The following is a 20,381-nucleotide window of genomic DNA, read 5'->3' as shown; positions in this document are numbered from 1 at the left end:
GAAGACTTTTTGCTGAAAGTTGTCTCATTTCTATTAAATCATCTGAAGGCGTTAAAAATTCGCCGAATGGTAACTGTTAACATCATTTATTTTTTAAGTAATACTCATCAGAAATGCAACGGAAATGCGTTACGACACAAATACTGATTCGTCATTGGCTATCGATGTGGTCATTTGAAACGAGTTGATTTGATTGGTCCAGCAATTCCTTAAAAGAATAAGTTATTGGTACAGAAGGGTTATTATAACAACTAATGTTGACGTAAATGATGATTTAGTTTATAGAAATAATAGTGAATAGCATCAAAAATATATTTAAGAGAAAATGCAGATACTAAAATTCCAAAACATTCCTTTTTCGGAATTAAAATATATACATACAACCCTAATGTTTTCTGCTTGATGACATGATCAATTGCTGTCTTGTTTGCAAATGTTTCTTGATTTATTCATATTATTTTTCACGACAAAAAGCATATTCCTTTAACACATTAATCGCCACGATAATATAAGAAAAAATTCACACGAGACATAATTGCATTATTAGAAAATAAAATTAAACAAATATAAATGCTTTTTCAAAATTACTTCTTTATTATACAAAGTTCAGAATAATTACAAAAAAACAAATCTGTTCAAAAAATAGGAATAGGCAAAAAATTGTATAAGACGTTGTTTTTTTTTTCATTTTTATATTTTCTAAAAGATCTTCTATTCAGTGTCGACTCTTATTACTCTAATCCTGTTATTATTGACAAAAAGACAAGCTGCCTCATTGTCGCCTCCACAATAATGGGATGATGTAAAAACTGTTATCAGGTGACCAGAATATTGTATCTGGAATAGAAAATAAATATAAATAAATAAATAGATATATTACCATAACTATTACTACTACTACTAAATAAAAACAATGGATAAACTAAACGGAAAGTGATGACAATGCCATATCCTCAAAAAAACTTTGTTAAGGGGGTTGTTCGGTTTTTATTTTATTGTTTTCGATTTAGAGATTTTATGATATATATTGATATTATGAAAGCTAAAAACCTTAGAATTATTTAAAAAAAAATCATCTCAATATCTATTTTTTTGACGAAGTTATAGATATATATATCTCTATATGTATGATCCTCTGAAAGCGTTTTTTCATCACTCCGGAGCTATTGTACGCCAGCTGCTCTCTTTTTCATTATAATACCTCATGCACATGACCTTTTTAATGTGTCAGCATCTTTGAACACCATGGTTTATTTCGGATCGACTTGCATTTTTTTTTAATTTGTTCACCACTGCAACACCTAGTCCCCCTACCTCAAACAACTTGATAACATTACGCAAAAAAAATTTGCGATGCTTCTCGCCCCCAAAAAAGGCCTTTTGCAACGCTTTTTTTTTAAATAGCTGCCATTTTTTTCCTTCTTGCTTTTTTCCTTTCATTTTGGTAGGGGGACTGGATTCAAACTTCTTCTTCAACGTAATTTCTTTTTTTTTTGTTTCGGGCGATGCGCAACGGATTTATCTGTGGCACCGCAAAAGAGATCGATTTTGCAAGGCCGACTTTGGCGCCCCCTGGTTAAAAAATGACAGCGAAAAAAAAGAAAAAGAAAATTTTGTAATATTCTATGATTTTGTAATTTTTGTTTAAAAAAAACCGCATGTCTCTATGATAAATACATTTTGGGGAAAACAAAAGCTTATACCTTGCATTTTTTGTAAAAAAAAACAACCCCCTTAAACATTTCGGTGACTCTAAATTAACTTCCGAACTGTAGTTTCTTCGACAAAGTTTCGGTGAATATCAAATGATACATAGACATCAAAAGCCAGGAAAATAGATACCTAAATATTATTTTTAATATTTTCATTGATATAAGTAATTAAACTGGTCGTAAACGGCTGATCGAATTTCTATGAAACTTTTTGTATATATATATATATATATACATATATATATATATATATATATATATATATACATATATATATATACTAGAAAACCCGACGAACTCCGTTTCGCCACCAGATGGTTCCGTGAGAAAGATGAAGAAATTTTTTGTTTGTTTTATATTTAAAAAGGAAAAATCTGATTTTATTATACAACAGTAATGAATTTATTTCGATTACAAAAATGAAGTGTTTTTTAGTTGAACTTCTCTAAGTAAATGAAAGTGAATCCGCAAATTATCCGTTTTATTGAAGTGCTCTTTGGTAAACCATATTTTTTGTTTTTTGGTATGACGTTAACACAAACAAAGCGGATGGTTTTCCAACTCGTGAAAAGGCAACGTATAACTGCCCATGTGAAAAACAATGATTTTTTAAATAATCTATTTGAAATTTATCCCGCAAACACTAAGCGATTGGCCTTGAGACTTGTTATTGCGAACGCAAGGCGAACTGGAAATTGCAATCGTTTGAAGTCAAACGGAAGACCAGTCGGAATCATTGGTATGTCACCAAATCGCCAGCAATTTTTGATTGAATGGTGAAATTCAGGGCGTGTACATCATTATTCTTTGCGGCAAGAATTGCTCGTTGACTTAACCAAGCATAATTCTGATAATTCTCACTAATGTCATTACTCGAATTTTTAATTACGGTGCGTGAAGTTCCAGCAACTCGCATTAAGGCACGATGCCATGCACAACTAATTTTCTTAGCTATAAACCTTGCGGAGCCCGAGACCTTTCCAACGAATGCAAAATTTGTCGAAATCGGTTTGGGCGTTCTGGAGTTATATCGTCAGGAAGGAAAACCCGATTTTTATATATATATATAGAAGAAAGATATATATATATATATATATATATATATGTATATATATATATATTATATATTATATATATTACTATTTTTCCTTACATAAAATCCTGTCTTTTGCATCTCGTGGGCTCGGACGACATGAGACAAACTGTTGACAGATAAAAATCTGTCCAGAGCTGCCTGGTTAAAGACATGGGCGGTGCCTCTTCTGGTGTTATTGGCAAAGCCATCACTGTTAGTCGTATCGGCAAAAGCGTCTGCTCCTCTGGTCCTGAAAAAATATTATAAACGACAAATTGTAATCATAAATTTAGAAAAAAATAAATAAAATGTGAAAAATCGAATATTTTTGTCAAGTTAGAAAGGTAATGGTAATGGTGATGTGTCTGTTGTTTAAAAAATGTGTATCCTTTATCATCCTTACTTGATAGGGTCGTTCCACATAAGTTCCCAGGCCAATTGACTTTGTTCATCAGGGTTGGTCAAGGGGATTGGTATATCATTGATGGTCGCAATTACAGGGCACAACCAAGGGGGCGGAATTCCTCCGTGGACACAGAAAATCTAATAAAAAAATAGTAATAAAATTTAGAAAATTCAATGAGAGATTGGATAAAATTTAACAGATAAATCTATATTCGAATTTATTAAAAATTGAGAATTTTTAAACGTAAACGTAAACGACTCGAGAAACTAATAACAAATAGTATATTGTTTTTTCATCAAGCTAATTTTATTTAGGTTTGAGAAAGTATTTTTATTTATTGATCTTTTAATTTTTATTCATAATATTTAGTTAATAAATCGTCTTAATAATCTAAATTTTTATCTTTACCTTACTGTCTATAACAGCTGCTATAGGCATTGCATCAAAAACGTTATTTATAGCATTCCATAAATCTTTTCCCAATGTGTCGCCAAACTTTTGTACACATTCTCTGAAAAAAATATAAATATTTCAATAATTCCAGTATAAAAATTATAAATTTTTTGAATCCCTAGTTTATTGATATTTTTAGTAAGTGATTTAAGAGCAAAAAATCACTATTTGTGATTTAAAGAGGTTTAGTATAGATTTTTTTACATCAAAACGAAAACTACAAAAATGTAATTGTTATCTGTGCCAACTCATGTATAAAATTCTTGAAATTTAAAAATGCAATATTTTGAGAACCGTTTGAGATATTTTAGTAATTCAAAAAGTCGTTCATATAACATTTTTTATTTGCCGTCGATCTATTATATTCTCGATTTGCGGTTTTAACTCGTTCACTAAGAATGTAATTGATTCACAAGTATCTTGTTTTCGTTACGCGCAGAACCTTAAAAATCTATAAAATTCGAGAAAATGAAAAATGCAATATGTTGAGAACCGTTTGAGATATTTTAGTAATTCAAAAAGTAGTTTATATAACATTTTTCATTTGCCATCGAGCTATTATATTCTCGATTTGCGGTTTTAACTCGTTCACTAAGAATGTAACTGAATTACAAGTATGTTTTTTTCGTCATGCGCAGAACTTTAAAAATCTATAAAATTCGAGAAAATGAAAAATGCGATATTTTGAGAACCATTTGAGATATTTCAGTAAATCAAAAAGTCGGTCTTATAACATTTTTTATTTGTCGTCGATCTATTATACTCTAGATTTGCGGTTTTAACTCGTTCACTAAGAATGTAACCAATTCACAAAAAAGTTTTATTTTAGACGCACTTTGTAAAATCTATTAAATTCTAAAAAGCTTTTGAAGAAATATTTGGAGGATACTAACATGAAAATACATAATTCAAGGAGTTATTCTAATAAAAAAATAATTTTAAGTTGACTATAATTGACTAAAAAAAGTTATATTGTAAATAGAATCTAACCAGAATAAAAAAGTCAAAAGTAATAACTTCAGTTTTTTCTTAAAAATTTGTTTTATGAATAATAAATTTAGATTTGTTAAATTTTTTCCATATTACATTTAAAATTAGATTAATAAAATAACGTACTTAAGTTGGTGGTAAGAATATGTAGTTAAAATAAGGCTTCATATGGTCTTGTTTAATTGTGAATCAATTTTAAAAATCTTATGTAGTCTGATGCCAAATTAATATTTTTAGAATTATTGTAAAATCTCAAAACATTGCATTTTAGAAAATCGCAAAATTATAATAAATTTTATTCATTGAAAATTAAGTATATTATTTATTACTTATAACTTTATGTTAACTTACGTATAAAATGTGAACATTTTCTGTACATCTCTTACTTCGTGGTTTCCTCTCAATAATTTGATTTTTGCCGGATTTTGCAATTTATATGCAAACAGATAAGCAACCACCTTGAAATAAAAAAAACATACATTTTTAATTTATTTACTTTAAAAAAAGTTAAATTTTATTCACTAACAGTTACAATAAATAATAATATAAATAAATTATAATTGTATAAGTAGCTCAACAAATTTTGATTAAAATAATTTGATATGAAAAGAGATCTGTTAGGCAAATTACGCGAGTAAAAATGATTCTGTTGCTCTAATTTAAATTTTTAAATATTAAATATTAAATAAGATTTTCAAAAAATTCATGAATTTTTTTTATTAATTTATTATCTATATTTCTAATAATTACCTCAACCCCATGAGGGCCTCTATCAACATAGTCTCCTAAAAACAGGAGCGTACTCGGACTTAATGCAGGCCCTAAATTCCACAAAACACGTTCGAAGCCTAAAAGATCCGGTAAATTTCCATGCAAATCACCTGAAATAATAAAAAAATATAAAAGTTAATTCAACCATGGCGGGCTCAGTAATGTAATATGAAATTTAACTAGTGGTGTATGGCATCGTGCTTTAAGGCAAATTGCACGAACTTCCCGTACCGTAATGAAATATTCGAGAAATTTTAAACGTTTTCAAATATATTTATTACAAATACTGTAACTTTCATTATTTTTGCTATCTTGTTATATCTGAGTAAATCAAATGTAAATCATAAATCAATTTATCACCAGAACATTAACAATCGTCATTTCATTTCGAATTCAATTTAAAAAAAAATAGTTGCCTAATTCACACAAAATTAAAAAAGTGCTCCCGTATAGTCACAGTCTAAACGCATTTGCAAATAATTCTGTGCGACATGTTCACTTATACTGTGCTTAGCTTGGCGGCATTTTCACATTTTTCAATAGTTTTCACAAAATTGGAAAAGTGCTCCAGTTTATTTATAAACAGTCTAAACGCACTCGGGTAAACATTTGTACCAGAGTGGCGCTTAGACTGTGCTTAGTCTGGGTAATTTTTTGAATTTTCAATCCAAAATTACAAAATTATTTTATGGATAATGAAAAAAAGATGTAATAATTTTTTATCCTCAAAAGCAATTGTTTTGTCAATACAAGCAGAAAGTTTTTTAGATCATTCAAATCGGACGCTTAGTTCACTCAAAAACTGCCATTTTTGCACATTTAGCTCTGCATCTTCGAAATGGCGGGACCTGTCTTCGCCAAAAACTAATCACCTCTTCTCCCAATCATTACAAATTGGATGTTTTTTAGATCATTCAAATCGAATACTCCGTTTTCTCAAAAACTCGATTTGTATTTTCTGCACTCTTTGCTCCGTATCTCCGTAACTGCTGGACCTGCTTTTACCAAAAATTAATCAGCACATCTCCCTATCAATAGGAATCGAAAGTTTTTTAAACCATTCAAATCGGTTGATCCGTGCGCCCGAAAACGTGTACGAAAAATGCGGACATACAAAACACACACACATCCATTTTTTCTGAGGTATGCCAAAATGTTCAGAAACTTTCAAAACGTCGAGAAATGCAAAAATTTTCATTTTTGATTTTCGGCCTATTACTATAACTACCCTACGGGAATTTGAGAAATAAATATCAAAAATAATAAACTAATATTGCTACTAATAATAATGATAGAAAATACTAAATAATAAATATATATAATAAATCACGAAAATAGTAAATATATTTAAATATTGATGTTTAGTGAAGTATTATTTTTTTGGAAATCCAAGACTGTTTGGCCGTATCTTTAAAAAAAATCTTTGGATTTCGATGACCATCAATTCTGATTTCTCCAATTTTAAATTTATTATTTTATTTATTTCAAACTTCAGATAACTCAACCTGTTATCTAGGTAAATTATCTGATTAATAACATTTTTTCACTGTCTCTTAACAGAATACAAATTTTATTATAATATTATAATGAAAATTATCTTGAGGCACATCTCCATAAAACTTTTGCCAAAAATCGTCGCTTGCTTATTAATACTTTCAATTATATCCAATTTATATTTAATTATTTACATACAAGTATCATTCATATTATTTCAATAGTTATTCATATTATTTATAATAAATTTACTATAAATTGTAATTTTTACCCATAATATGACAAGGTGATGCCAAGGCTAACATTCGTGGTTCCTCCATAAAACAATCTTTGACCAATTCGCAGACTTTCATCAGACAATTTGCGAAACCCATTGAATCCACCTTAAAATAAAAATTAATTAATAAATAAAATAAATAAAACCTATTTTAATATCTAGCTAAATATGAATTTATCCATATTTTTATCCATAATTGTCTTGTTAAGTATTAAAATAAAATTAGTACACGGTTTCTCTTTATTATCAGAGCGTCGATGCACAGATAAATAATAAAAAAATGACAAAAAAATATATTAATTAAATATAAAAAATGCTCTCCGAAAAATACATGTTATGAATATACACACATCAATTTTTTCAAAATAATCTATATTTTAAATAAATCGAAATATGTACTATGTAGACTTGATATGTGTATGGTTTAACATTTATTGAAAGCTTTTAACAGTGGGATAAATAATTTGTATATAACCTTTTTTTAAAAAATTTATATGAATTCTAAATTAATATTAAAAGTGTTATTAAATATAACAATATATTTAATTGTGATCTATTTATATTACGAGGACATTCAACATTTTTTGTCGGCATGCAAAAAGTATAATATTAAATATTTTAAATTGCAAAATATATAAAAACAGGCGTAAATTTTTATTTGTGAATGTGATAGAAGTAAAGTGAATAATGTTAAATTTTTATCACAGTATATATAACTGATATATCAGTTAAAATATTTTTCAAAATTTGATGAAATTAAACCAAAAATTAAATTACTTGTCCCCAACTGTATGCAGACTTGGCAGATCCTTTCGATCCAATCACTGTGTCTGTCTTAAAATGGGTAATAAAGTATCTGAAATATAAAATAATTATATATAAAATATATATATATATATATATATATATATATATATATATATATCGATAAAAGAACTAATTATAAGGAAAAATGTTTAATAATGTTTTTCAAAAAAGAAGCTACTTTCAAGTTACTGGCTTCTGAAAATTTGTTTCTTTTTTGCGTTTTTCATCGTTTTTGCTAATATCTTCAAAAATATACATTTTAACGAAAATCATATAATAATCAATATTATATCAATCAAAATCTCAATAAATCAGTATCTTATAAAGTGTTCTAGGAACAATATTAGGCTAGATATGAAAATGGGGTTTTATAGTAATCAAAATAAGCTTTAAAATGAGTATTTCTGTGTGTAAAATGAGTGAACTATCTTGCAAATAAAAACGGCATGCAATGTTTTTTTCATTTAAATCAAATAGTTTATGAGTGCCATTTCCACCAAAATTAAAAATAATAGTATTCCATCTAGAATTAACTTGGTTCAAGAGATCTTGATGAATTCTAGAAAATACCACAACTTTAGTACAAAGATTTTCAAAAACCTCATGATTTCACGAAAAAAAATACTGTTTAAAAAAAAACAGCCAATAACTCATTATTATATCTCTGACAGAATAAAAGATAGGTATGAAGGTATATAGATGACAATTCAAGCTTATTTTCTGACTAATTATTGCTTTTTATTATTATTCTGTTACACAAATATTGATAATGTTATGATTGTTTAAAAAGTGCGCGGCCATCCAACCAGAGTGTCTTTCGAGCCCTTTAACCCTTCGCCGTTTCAAAATAAGAGAAGTTACGGTAAAATTTGTAATAGAGAAAGTTGTAGCTCATTTAATTACCTTTCAAATAGTATAATACAAGTTCTGATAAAATCAGAATTAAAGGAATTATAATTCAATTAATGCGGTGGGTAGTGACGGAGTGCAAATTGTTTTCACTTCTGAACTTAAGATTAAGATTAGCATATTTCCAAAATATCATAAAAATTAGAGCACAGTAAAAAAAAATCACAGGGCACATGCTTTTTTTCTCTCTTTTTACTGCAATAATTTTGTTGATCGTAGGTTGAATAGAGCACATGTGCACAGGATTTGTAAAATGTATACTGAATTATTAGTGAGAAAAATGTAATTTAGATATTAAAACTACTAAAACCCGGGTTAAAATATGGTACGAAATTATAAAAATTATAGGCAACATTATTGAAGCAATTATTTTGGGTAGGAAAATCCAAGATGATATTGTACCTTTACCGCGAATGCTATATATTAATTCTTTTTGAATTTGTTATACCTTTTAAAAGACTTCAATTTCCAATACGTATATATTATGCTGTAAATCACAAAGGCAAGCGATGATTTTTTGTGTGATAAATTTGGAAAATCAATGTTTTAGTCGTGAATAAACAAAAAATCATTCATTTATACATCCACATCTACAGGCGTGACTAAAATATTGTATAACCCTTGGCATTAAAATAAATTGAGCTATTGGAAATAAATTTGTTCTTTAAATTGCAATGTATAATTTTTAATATACAATTTTATTGGACATATTTTAATATTTGTTAAATGGATAATTAAAGTGTTAACTGTCGGAATTGAGAATCATCATTTTATTTGATGCAGTTCCTACATTTAACATCACTCATATATTGGTGTAAATAGTAATTCGAAAAACAATAATTATTATTTTCAACTGTACGTTAAATATTAGTATAGAATATTTAAAAAACTTAGATGTGGGTACAGGACATCATCTATCGGGTCATCTAGTATATATATATATATATATATATATATATATATATATTTAAATTATTGTTTATATTTTATTTTCTATTTTTACCTTAAACCTGCAATAAGTTCGTTCGCAGGCGATTTCTGATTAAAAGCTTCTGTAGAAAGTGATGGTTTTGCATTTTGCAAAGGTATTATTGATGATGGTGTCACACAAACTGCAAATAATAATAAATATTAAAAAAAAATTATTTAAAAATTTATTTATAAATCATCTACCTGTTAGATCCATTAGTTTTTCGGATTCTACCAAAGTGCCTCCTTTTTTCAATTTCATACAATGTCCTGCTATTTCGAAAGTTGTCCCACCAAAGGGATATGGGATTATCGATGATAAACGTCGAAATAAGGATGAAGGCTCGGCTAAAAAATAATTTAATATATGATATATATATATATATATATATATATATATATATATACTAGCAAAACCGACGAACTCCCTTTCGCCACCAGACGGTTTCGTGAGAAAGATGAAGAAAATTCTTGTATGTTTTATATTTGAAAAGGAAAAATTTGATTTTATTACACAACAGTAATGAATTTATTTCGATTACAAAAATGAAGTGTTTTTTAGTTGAACTTCTCAAAGTAAAATAAAAGTGAATCCGCAAATTATCCGTTTCATTGAAGTGCTCTTTGGTAAACCACATTTTTTGTTTTTTGGTCTGACGTTAACACAAACAAAGCGGATGGTTTTCCAACTCGTGAACAGACAACGCATAACTACCCATGTGAAAAACAATGATTTCTAAATAATCTAATTTGAAATTTATCCCGCAAACACTAAGCGATTGGCCATGAGACTTGTTATTGCGAACGCAATGCGAACTGGAATTGCATCGTTTGAAGTCAAACGGAAGAACCAGTCGGAATCATTGGTATGTCACCAAATCGCCAGCAATTTTTGATTGAATGGTGAAATTCAGTGCGTGTACATACTATCTTTGCGGCAAGAATTGGCTCGTTGACTTAACCAAGCATAATTCTGATAATTCTCACTAATGTCATTACTCGAATTTTTAATTACGGTGCGTGAAGTTCCAGCATTTGCATTAGGGGCACGACGCCATGCACAACTAATTTTCTTAGCTATAAACCTTGCGGGCCCGAGACCTTTCCAACGAATGCAAAATTGTCGAAATCGGTTCATGCGTTCTGGAGTTATTTCGTCATATATATATATATATATATAATAATAATATTATTTACTTCTTGGCGACATAATTGGCTTTATCATTTTCGAAGGCGCAGACATCAATTGAGAAAGAGTACCAGCAGCTGCATTTTCACGTTCCCTAAAGAAACAATTATAATATTTATTATATATATATATATATATATATAATTTATATTATTACTTGTTTATTTCCTTCAAAGCAGCGATGTAGCCCTTAGGACATCGTAGAAGCACAGAAGTCCCTCTAAATTTGAGTTCGCCAACGGCTTGTAAAAATTGCGGTAAATTTAGGGAAACGTCTTTAGTTACTCCCATATTCCTGAAATAAAAAATGAGGTAAATATATATATACATTAGGGTAGTCCATAATATAGGCATTTTCGAATTTCCTTGCTCCCAAGCGTTTAAATGGTTCCAAATTGATAAAAAACAAATCTGAAAGTTTTAGCTCTTAACATTAACTTTTAGATAGTGCGCAGTTCAATCAAACTTCGTATGGAAATAGCATGAGAAAATCATCAAACATTTTGCAGAGCGTCGAATTTTCAATAAAAAATGACACGAATTTTCACTTTGAATTCATTTGTCGGTAAGATATACCTAAAAAAATTTTTTTTAATTTTCAAAATTTTTTCCATGCTATTTCCATGCGAAGTTTGATTGATTTGCGCACTATCTAAAAGTTAATGTTAAGAGCCAAAACTTTCAGAGAATTGTTCTTTATCAATTTAGAACCATTTGAGCATTCGGGAGCAAGGAAATTCGAAAATGTCCATATTAAGGACCACCTTAATATATATTATTATTACTTGGCGTGCCATTCCCATTCCCTGTTAACACTTATAGTATCCACGGGAAATTTTTTAATTTTTCTCATATGTTCCACCATTTCTCGCAAATCTGCAGCTTCCAATGTTTGGGAACCTTTCTTGTCGAAAAATCTAAAAAAGAAAATAGAAAACGACAAATTTTCACACTATTTCAAAAACCTATTAATAGACGTATTACTACGCTCTTAACTTGAGAGAAAATTGTAACAGGAAAAAAGTAATTGAATGCATAATTTTGCATACATTTTATAATCATTTAATAATACAGGTACATAGTTATTTTCTATATCATCAAGTTAAGATTTTTTTTTAATTTAGAGGAAGATTATTTATATTATATATGTGTTCTATAAGCTAATTTGTTGGCAACCCAGCGGTCAATCCCCTTTTCATGTGCATAATTTTGTATTCCATATGTGTAAATAATAGTATATGCTCCCTAAAAGCGATTTTAACTTTAGATTGTATTTGAGATCTATAACCTTAAGTGAAAATTTGATATCATACTGTTTGTTATCGAGCTGGCAGAGGTTGGAATCAATTCCGGCACTAGTTTATCCTATTCAAAATCTCGTTCAAAAATGGAATTAATTTTTGCATTTATTTATTGCAACTTTTGTAACTTTTAAACCAATCGATTAATATGAATGATGTTTTAGACAAGTTTGTAAAAAAATAAGTAATCTACAATATTGTCTTATATTAAAACTCTATAACAACTCGGTATACTTCAAAATCTCTTTCAAGAAAGGAATATACATTTATAAACGCTCATACAGAAATGATGCACTTATAGTCTTGCAAATTATTCATGCATTTTTTTATTAAAACTTTTGTAACTTTTGAACTATTCGATTAATCTGAATGAAATATTTGGCAATTTTTTTGAAAATTAAATAATCTACAATATTGTCTAATACCCTAACACCCTACTGCAACTCTGTGTACTTTAAAATTGCAATCCAAAATATAATTCTACTTTAACGATGAGCTTATTTATAGCAGATTCGTGCATTAATTTAGTAAATTTCTTGTAACTTCTGAACTATTCGATTAATATGAATGAAATATTTGGCAAACTTGTTTAAAATTAAATAATCTACAACATTGTCTAATTCCCTAACACCTTACAGCAACTCTGTGTACTTTAAAATTGCAATTCAAAGTATAATTCTACTAGCATGACGAAGCGACTTTAACAATAAACTTATTTATAGCAAATTCGTGCATTCATTTAGTAAATTTTTTGTAACTTCTGAATTATTCGGTTAATCTGAATGAAATATTTGGCAAACTTTTTTAAAATTAAATAATCTACAACATTGTCTAGTATCATAAAACCTTACAGCAACTCTGTGTACTTTAAAATTGCAATCCAAAACTTAATGATGTATTTTAAAAATTTTACAGAGTATGTTATTATTATCATCCCGCCTTCTTAATTTAGTTCGCTTTCGATTTATATTTACTAGATTTTCTTTGTCATTAAATGAATTATTAATTTTATAATAAGATAAGAGTTTTTCTTTTATTTATAATACCTAAATATATATCGACATCTCAATTCGGCAGGAGCTCCACCGTGTTGAGTTCCGGGATCGGTGGCGGCCAAGGCGAACAAAAAGTCCTTGTAGGAAAGGGTCCCTCTCATAAATACATCTGCAGATCTAATAATATAAAAAAACATTACTAAATAATATTTTTTATTATATATTTTAGTGAAAAAATATTTTACTCTTTATTCCAATTTATCGGCTTTATCTTTTCTACTTTATATATTTATATAAATATTATCGGAGAATTAAACCTAGGGGTAAGTTTACGTGCTACAGTTGGTGGCGCCTCTGTGGAGAGGGGAAATAATTAAAATTGAAGTAATGAGGTAAAGGTATATTTATGTTTTTTTATCTGTGGCTTAAAATGAGCTTTTTTTAAATAATAATTTTAACCTGAACATCCTCATGGCCATAGTTCGGTCCCATCCGCAAGCCGTAAGAAATCTTGTAAACGTCGCCTGGTTCATGTACAAACAGGGAAAACACTGGCATATGAATTCTGTATAGATCATTTGCTGATCTAGAATAATAAAATAATAGTTTATTTTAGGAACTAATTTTCTCTATTTCAATAGAGGCCTTAAATTTGTATGTGGCATGCGTTGCAGTTATATATTATTACTTATAAGTATTATTCCCTGGGATGATCATTTGGTAACAAACTGATTATTGAACGGATGAATTTTTAAGAAGAAAACACTCGACTTAAAATCTCTGTAAGTGTGTGCGTGTTGTTTTTATATATCAAGATATAAATATTTAAATTATTGATTTTAAATGGATGTCGAAATTAATTGTTTGTCAAAAACTGTAAAAAATTTAAATAACAATCATGTAACAGGTTGTGATCTGATCTAATGATAATACTATTAGAAGCGTTCATAAGTATAAGACAAAGTTTTGCAAATAACCTCTTAAAGATGCAATTTTCATGGTAAAAAATTGGTAAGTGGGCATTTTCGACATAGTGCTGAACCAGGGTACATTTGATTTTTTTTTTGTTTCTGGTGACCCACACTTAATTCGGGTTGCCTCATTCTTTTGGGTACATATTGTGAGGTTTGTCTAATGTATTCGAAATAACAGTCGTTGCAAAAGACAGAATATACTACGTTAGTATTGAAATTGGATGGAAATATATTTAAATATTTATTTTTGAATAGTCTTGAATTTGATGTTGATATAATATATTTAATTTGAGTTAAAAAGTCGATATAATATATTTAATTTGAGTTAAGAAGTCGGGCGTTACATCAATAAAACTAAAAATCCCAAACAATTTAAGACGATGTTGACCGATCATATTAATAATTTATATCATAACATAGATTATTTCAACCCTAAAATTTAACATTTTGAAGAGAACGTAATTAAAAGAAGATTCACTGAGGGGTTGTTTTTGCAATTAACGACGGGGTAATAAACAAACGATTCGACAATACGGCTCTGAACGAAACAAACACGTGGTTCCTTAATAGCGTGTCAAAGTTTCTTAAAAAATGACAAGATCTCATCGCTTTTTGAATTTCCCGTGAAATTTGAGCACATGCTAAAACCTGCTTCAAGAAAAAATGTGACATTTCTATCTTAAATTCCGAACAGTAAATACATAGTTTCGACAACTTGTTAAGTTATCATGTTTATTTGTGTGTTTTACCATCTGTGATGTTAAAAATATATATTTTATCAATGTGCACATACTCATACCATGGATTAATAATGGTTTCATATGTTATATAAGGATACAAAATTGTAAGTGTTTATTATTATTATTATTTTCTTTAGTTTTAATTTTTATAGTTAAATTGATTGCCACTGAATGAAGGCTAAGATGCGAGCCGAAACGTATGGATTTTAAATAAATTTCTAAAAACTGTCACACTATTTTTATTGAAGACTTTTTAACTCATATTAAATTATATTAATTAAATATAAATATAAATATTTCCTAACCTGCAGGTGTATAGCCAGCCGACTTTATCAGCTCCAAATGTGGACCACTGTTCACATACAAATGATGTTCTCCTAATTCCAACAAAATATTTGTTTCATTGATCAAATCCTAAAATTATAAAAAAACAATGTATTCATATATATATGGTGAAATAATATGATAAAATTGTTCTTGGGCATCCACCTAGTAATTAAAAACAGTTTTATTGAAAGAAAATGTTTTTATTCAGAAAACATACGTTTCAGTTCTTGATTTGATCCATCTTCAGTGCATACAAATAAATCTGAAAAAAAAAACACAAAAACACACGAAATTGCACGAAAAAAATATGAAACAACAATTGATAAAACGTCGAGTTATGATAAATTTTAAATAATTGTAAAATTAAAATAAATAATATTTTATTATAAAAAAGCTTATTCCAAACGAACATGTTGTCAGCTTGGAGTATGTGTTACATGTCAATATATATATATATATATATATATATATATATATATATATATCCATTTTTTCTAAATTTTTATTACCGTATTTAGTAACATTTCTGAACCATCAGGATGCGGCCTCAATCTGGCCCTCGTCTGTTGATCCTTTGCCATAGCTATCAGGCGTAAAATTTCAGGGGAACGCAACACTTCTTGCACCATAAAACGTTCCAATTCGTTGTAAGGGCTGAACCGAAGCTTACCCTTAAACTAAATAATAAAATAATTATAATTTTTGAAGTGAAACTTTTTTAGACGCGACTAGGGTGTAAATCCGTACAAATGCAACGAAAGTAAGTTACGCCCGAACTGTTCGTCATACGCTCTCGATGATATCACTTCTATACGGGTCGATTGTGATTAGTTGTCGTATATGTAAATAGAGATCTGCCGTTGTATGCTTAACGGCATCAACGTTGTATGCGTACCGATATCAACAAGGAAATCGGCATAGATAAATAAACATTTTAAAGTTACATCGTATTACAAATCTTGATTTAATGAAAAATGCCTGAATAAAAAGAATGTTTTACCCTGTTCCTTGAAAATAATAAAACAAATTAAACATTTATGCCCTGTACTAAACGTAAGTTTATTGATTAGAAATTATTTCTATCTTAAAGTAGATAATGTTTTTATAGACAAGACAGATTCTAAAGCTGTTCAAAGAATTATCAAACGGCAGAAAAAATAAAAGGACTCTACTGACGAACAAACATAATTTTAATCCAGAACATAAAAATGGACTCTACTGACAAGCAAACTTTAATTACAACCTAGTTGATAAAAAAGGACTACTGATGACTGAATTTAAAATTAGTAAATATAAAAACTGAAAAAGATCTTCACTAACTAGTATAGATATAAAAATATAGAAAGAAAACATATAAAAAAGGACTCTACTGACGAGGAAACTTTAGTTTTTGATCTAAAAGATTAAAAAGGACTTTACTGACGAGCAAATAAAAAATCGAATAGTTAAAATATAATAGTTTAAATATATAAATTTTATCTTAAAGTTAGAAAGGGATTCTACTGACAAGCCAACAAAATTTTAATCGATAAGAAAATACAAAAAGGACTCTACTGACAGGCAAACTAAAAAAGCAAAGTTTAAGTTCAACTTAGAAAAAGAAAAAGGACTCTACTGGTAAGCAAATTCAATTTAGATACTGAAAGGGACTGTACTGATAAGCAAAAATATTAATGAAAAATGCTTTGTGAAAGGGACTCTACTGACGAGCAAAATATGAATAAAAAATGTCTCTAAAAAGAATTTCACTGACGAGCAAACTCAATTTTAATTTAAAATATTTGAAATTGGACTTTACTGGCGACCAAATTTGAAATTCGTAAATATAAAAAAAGACTCTACCGTCGAGCAAACTAAAAATTGACAAAAAAGCAAAATGGGGCTCTACTGACAAATGAATAATAAATAAACAATATAATAGAAAAGGGTCTCTACTGACAAGTGATCAAATAACTTGATAGAAATGTACAAAAATGATCTAAAAGATAAAAAGGGACTCTACTAACGAGCAAAATTATTAATTAGAGAAAGGGGCTATACTGTCCAGCAAGATTATTAATATTTAATTACTTGAAATGCGGATACTTCTGACGAGCAAGGTTATAAAAAAAGGACTCTACTGACGCGTGAATTGAATATCGTCTGGAAAAAAGTAAAAAAATACAATCAGTCAATGAATGTATGTTAATTTTAATTACATGAAGTTCTTCAAACACAATTATTACATGATGAGTGAAGTTGCAAAAACGTGATATTGTGAACGAATATTATAGAATTTGTTTATCAGCAACTCCTTCATTTCGGTGTAACCATATTACTGATGAACATTATTCAAAATTGTTATATGATGTATTTATTTTTACTTAAATGACATCTTGTACAAAAGCAAATAAGTTTTACTTCAATCGCGTGAGAACTTTACACGCACTCTTTTTTTCACAATTGACTTCTTCATTCTTATTTTTCTCCTAAATGAGAATTCTACGTCAGTGCCAGGACTCGAACCGAGAATCCCTGAGTCGGGCAAGCTACTGACTGAGCTATTCCCGGTTATTATTATTTACACTCGTACACTAAGGGTTTAAGATTATCATAAATCTAATAAGATAATTTTTCTCACCTTACCGGTTCCAAATCTGTATTTTCGTTTCTGGTCACTCGACAGGGTGATATCGAAAACCGAATGGAAAATGTGTCCTTTCGTTTTATCCGGCAGCCAGATTTTGTAAAAACGTATCGGATTTAGGCTTAGATTTTCGGAGTTGTCTCCTGCTACCTGGAAATTGATTTGTACAACGGAAATGCGTTACGCCACAAATACTGATTCGTCATTGGCTATCGATGTGATCATTCGAAACGAGTTGTTCTGCTTGGTCGAATTTGTCTAGTCATGTGATATCAATAAACGATATTTCAAATTCTTATATGATGAATTTAAAATAATTTTTTTTAATGAAAATCAAAACCATACTACATCGTGACTCGTAAATAATTATAATAAAAAACAAATTAAACATGTAAAATTCATAATCTCTCATACCAGGCACTTCTGTCTGTCTGAGATATGGTAATAATGTATATATATATATATATATATATATATATATATATATAAACTAGCTGCAAGTGGAATTCTGTCTTGAGGCAATTATGTCATCGTGCCTTAAGGCAAATTGCTGGAACTTCCCGTACCGTAACAAAATGTTCGAGGAATACTGAATGTTTTCAAATTATTATAAATATTGTAACATTGTCTAATATTTATAAGAATTATATAAACTGAATTGCAAAGTTGAAATTATTTGTTTAAAGTATATTAGAACTATAGTCAGAATTAAAAATAAAATCTGAATTATTTTCGATATATAAAAAATTAAAAAAAAAACAGTTAAAACAAATTTTTTTTTCCAAAATCAATTATTTTGTTAAGACAAGCAGAAAGTTCTTTGAATCATTTAAATCGGACGCTTAGTTCTCTCAAAAACTGCCACTTTTTACATATTTAGCTCCTTATCTTCGAAATGGCTGGGCCTGCCTTTGCCAAAAACTAATAACCACTTCACCCAATCATTACAAATAGAATGTTTTTTAGATCATTCAAATCGGATACTCCGTCCTCTCAAAAAGTCGATTTCTATTTTCTGCACTCTTTGCTCCGTATCTCCGAAACGGCTGGACCTGCCTTTGCCAAAAACTAATCAGCTCTTTTCCCTATCAATAGGAATCGAATGTTTTTTGAACCATTCAAATCGGTTGATCCGTGCGCCCGAAAACGTGACTGGAAATTTGTATCCATACATACATACACACACACACACATCCATTTTTTCTGAGGTATGCCAAAACGTTCAGAAACCTTTAAAACGTCGAGAAATGTAAAAATTTTCAATTCCGATTTTCGGCCCATTACAATAATTTACCCCACGGGAAGTTAATAAAAAAAAAAAAAATAATTGTGCTGTAGTCTAAGTTCCTATATATATTTAACATAGTTAAAGTCGAAAATATTTTTATAGGAAAGATAGATCATTCAGTAGTACTTATTGCTACAAATATGTATATATTTAGGTTGTCATTAGGTTGCCATATATTTAGGTTGCATTAGGTTGTTATATTTCTACTACTTCAGCAATTTCATATAAAATAAGTTACTGATACAGGAGGGTTATTATCAAATCTAATATTGGCGTAAGTGAGGATTTAATTTACGCTTGTGTTGGAAATTTAGTATATGTGAAATGTCATGAATAGAAATAAAACCATATTTATTATAAAAAAACTGTAAGGGATGGTTTTGTTCTTTAGTATCTCTAAGTTAATATCTTTGACGAGATAGTATATGAATAAGTAAGTTTTGATGATATTTCCCTAATGTAGTTCAAGTATAAAAGCTCATTTCTTTATTTCGATTAGAACTTCAATTATTATTTCACCTCTTACATTTTTCAACAATTTATAAACCGCGTTTTTCCAAGTCCCTTCGGTAATGATGAATAGAAATAAAACCATATTTATATTTAAAAAAACTGAAAGGAACGGTTTTGTTCTTTAGCATCTCTAAGTTAATATCTTTGACGAGATAATATATGAACAAGTAAGTTTTGATGATATTTCCCTAATGTAGTTCAAGTATACAAGCTCATTTCTTTATTTCGATTAGAACTTCAATTATTATTTAATCTCTTACATTTTTCAATAATTTATAAACCGCATTTTTCCAAGTCCCTTCAGTGACTTTGGCCGAAGGGAACCAAAGTTCATTCGCCAATTCAGAAGACAACAAAACTGTCGAATCCTCCGGACAATGTACCAAAACTGATATGACATCACATAAATCGGCAGGAGATTGAAATGATACATTACTTGCTTCAGACCACATTTTTATAAAAATACGTTTTAATTTCACTGGGAATAATTTTGAATCATTTTTGACTGTTTTTGAATTTTTGCCTTGACAGTTTAAACCAAAATTTCCTATAACTAGACATGGTT

The 20,381-nt window shown here is 28.8% G+C and overlaps 1 protein-coding gene across 1 annotated transcript; it reads right to left on the bottom strand.

Moving 5' to 3' along the window:
• Positions 1-711: 711 nt before the first annotated feature.
• On the bottom strand, positions 712-20,268 carry LOC113389656. Its single transcript, XM_026626674.1, has 18 exons — positions 20,077-20,268; positions 15,899-16,066; positions 15,368-15,476; positions 13,808-13,934; positions 13,400-13,525; positions 11,838-11,969; positions 11,210-11,347; positions 11,061-11,146; positions 10,068-10,211; positions 9,898-10,006; positions 7,956-8,034; positions 7,173-7,284; positions 5,387-5,517; positions 4,988-5,094; positions 3,602-3,704; positions 3,191-3,330; positions 2,866-3,037; positions 712-837 (listed from the first exon to the last, which is right to left on the bottom strand). The coding sequence occupies exons 1-18, from the start codon at positions 20,266-20,268 to the stop codon at positions 712-714; spliced, it is 2,301 nt and encodes a 766-aa protein (XP_026482459.1).
• Between the last annotated feature and the right edge of the window lie 113 nt (positions 20,269-20,381).

This window comes from Ctenocephalides felis, unplaced genomic scaffold (assembly GCF_003426905.1).
Source record: "Ctenocephalides felis isolate EL2017-DRISC unplaced genomic scaffold, ASM342690v1 CF-g0.4_SCAFFOLD_03573, whole genome shotgun sequence".
NCBI lineage: Eukaryota > Metazoa > Arthropoda > Insecta > Siphonaptera > Pulicidae > Ctenocephalides > Ctenocephalides felis.
Note: the sequence above shows the minus strand (reverse complement) of the source record. Positions and strands in the feature narration are given on the sequence as shown.

What these genes read in the sequence shown, in the direction of transcription:
- LOC113389656 (XM_026626674.1), bottom strand. Translation starts at nt 20,268, where the DNA reads ATGTGGTCTGAAGCAAGTAATGTATCATTTCAATCTCCTGCCGATTTA. An exon ending in AGATGTCGATATATATTTAG is followed by an intron (nt 11,970 to 13,399) that starts GTATTATAAATA and finishes TTTCTTTTTTAG; the next exon opens with ATTTTTCGACAAGAAAGGTT. An exon ending in CAGCTGTTATAGACAGTAAG is followed by an intron (nt 3,331 to 3,601) that starts GTAAAGATAAAA and finishes TTTTTTTATTAG; the next exon opens with ATTTTCTGTGTCCACGGAGG.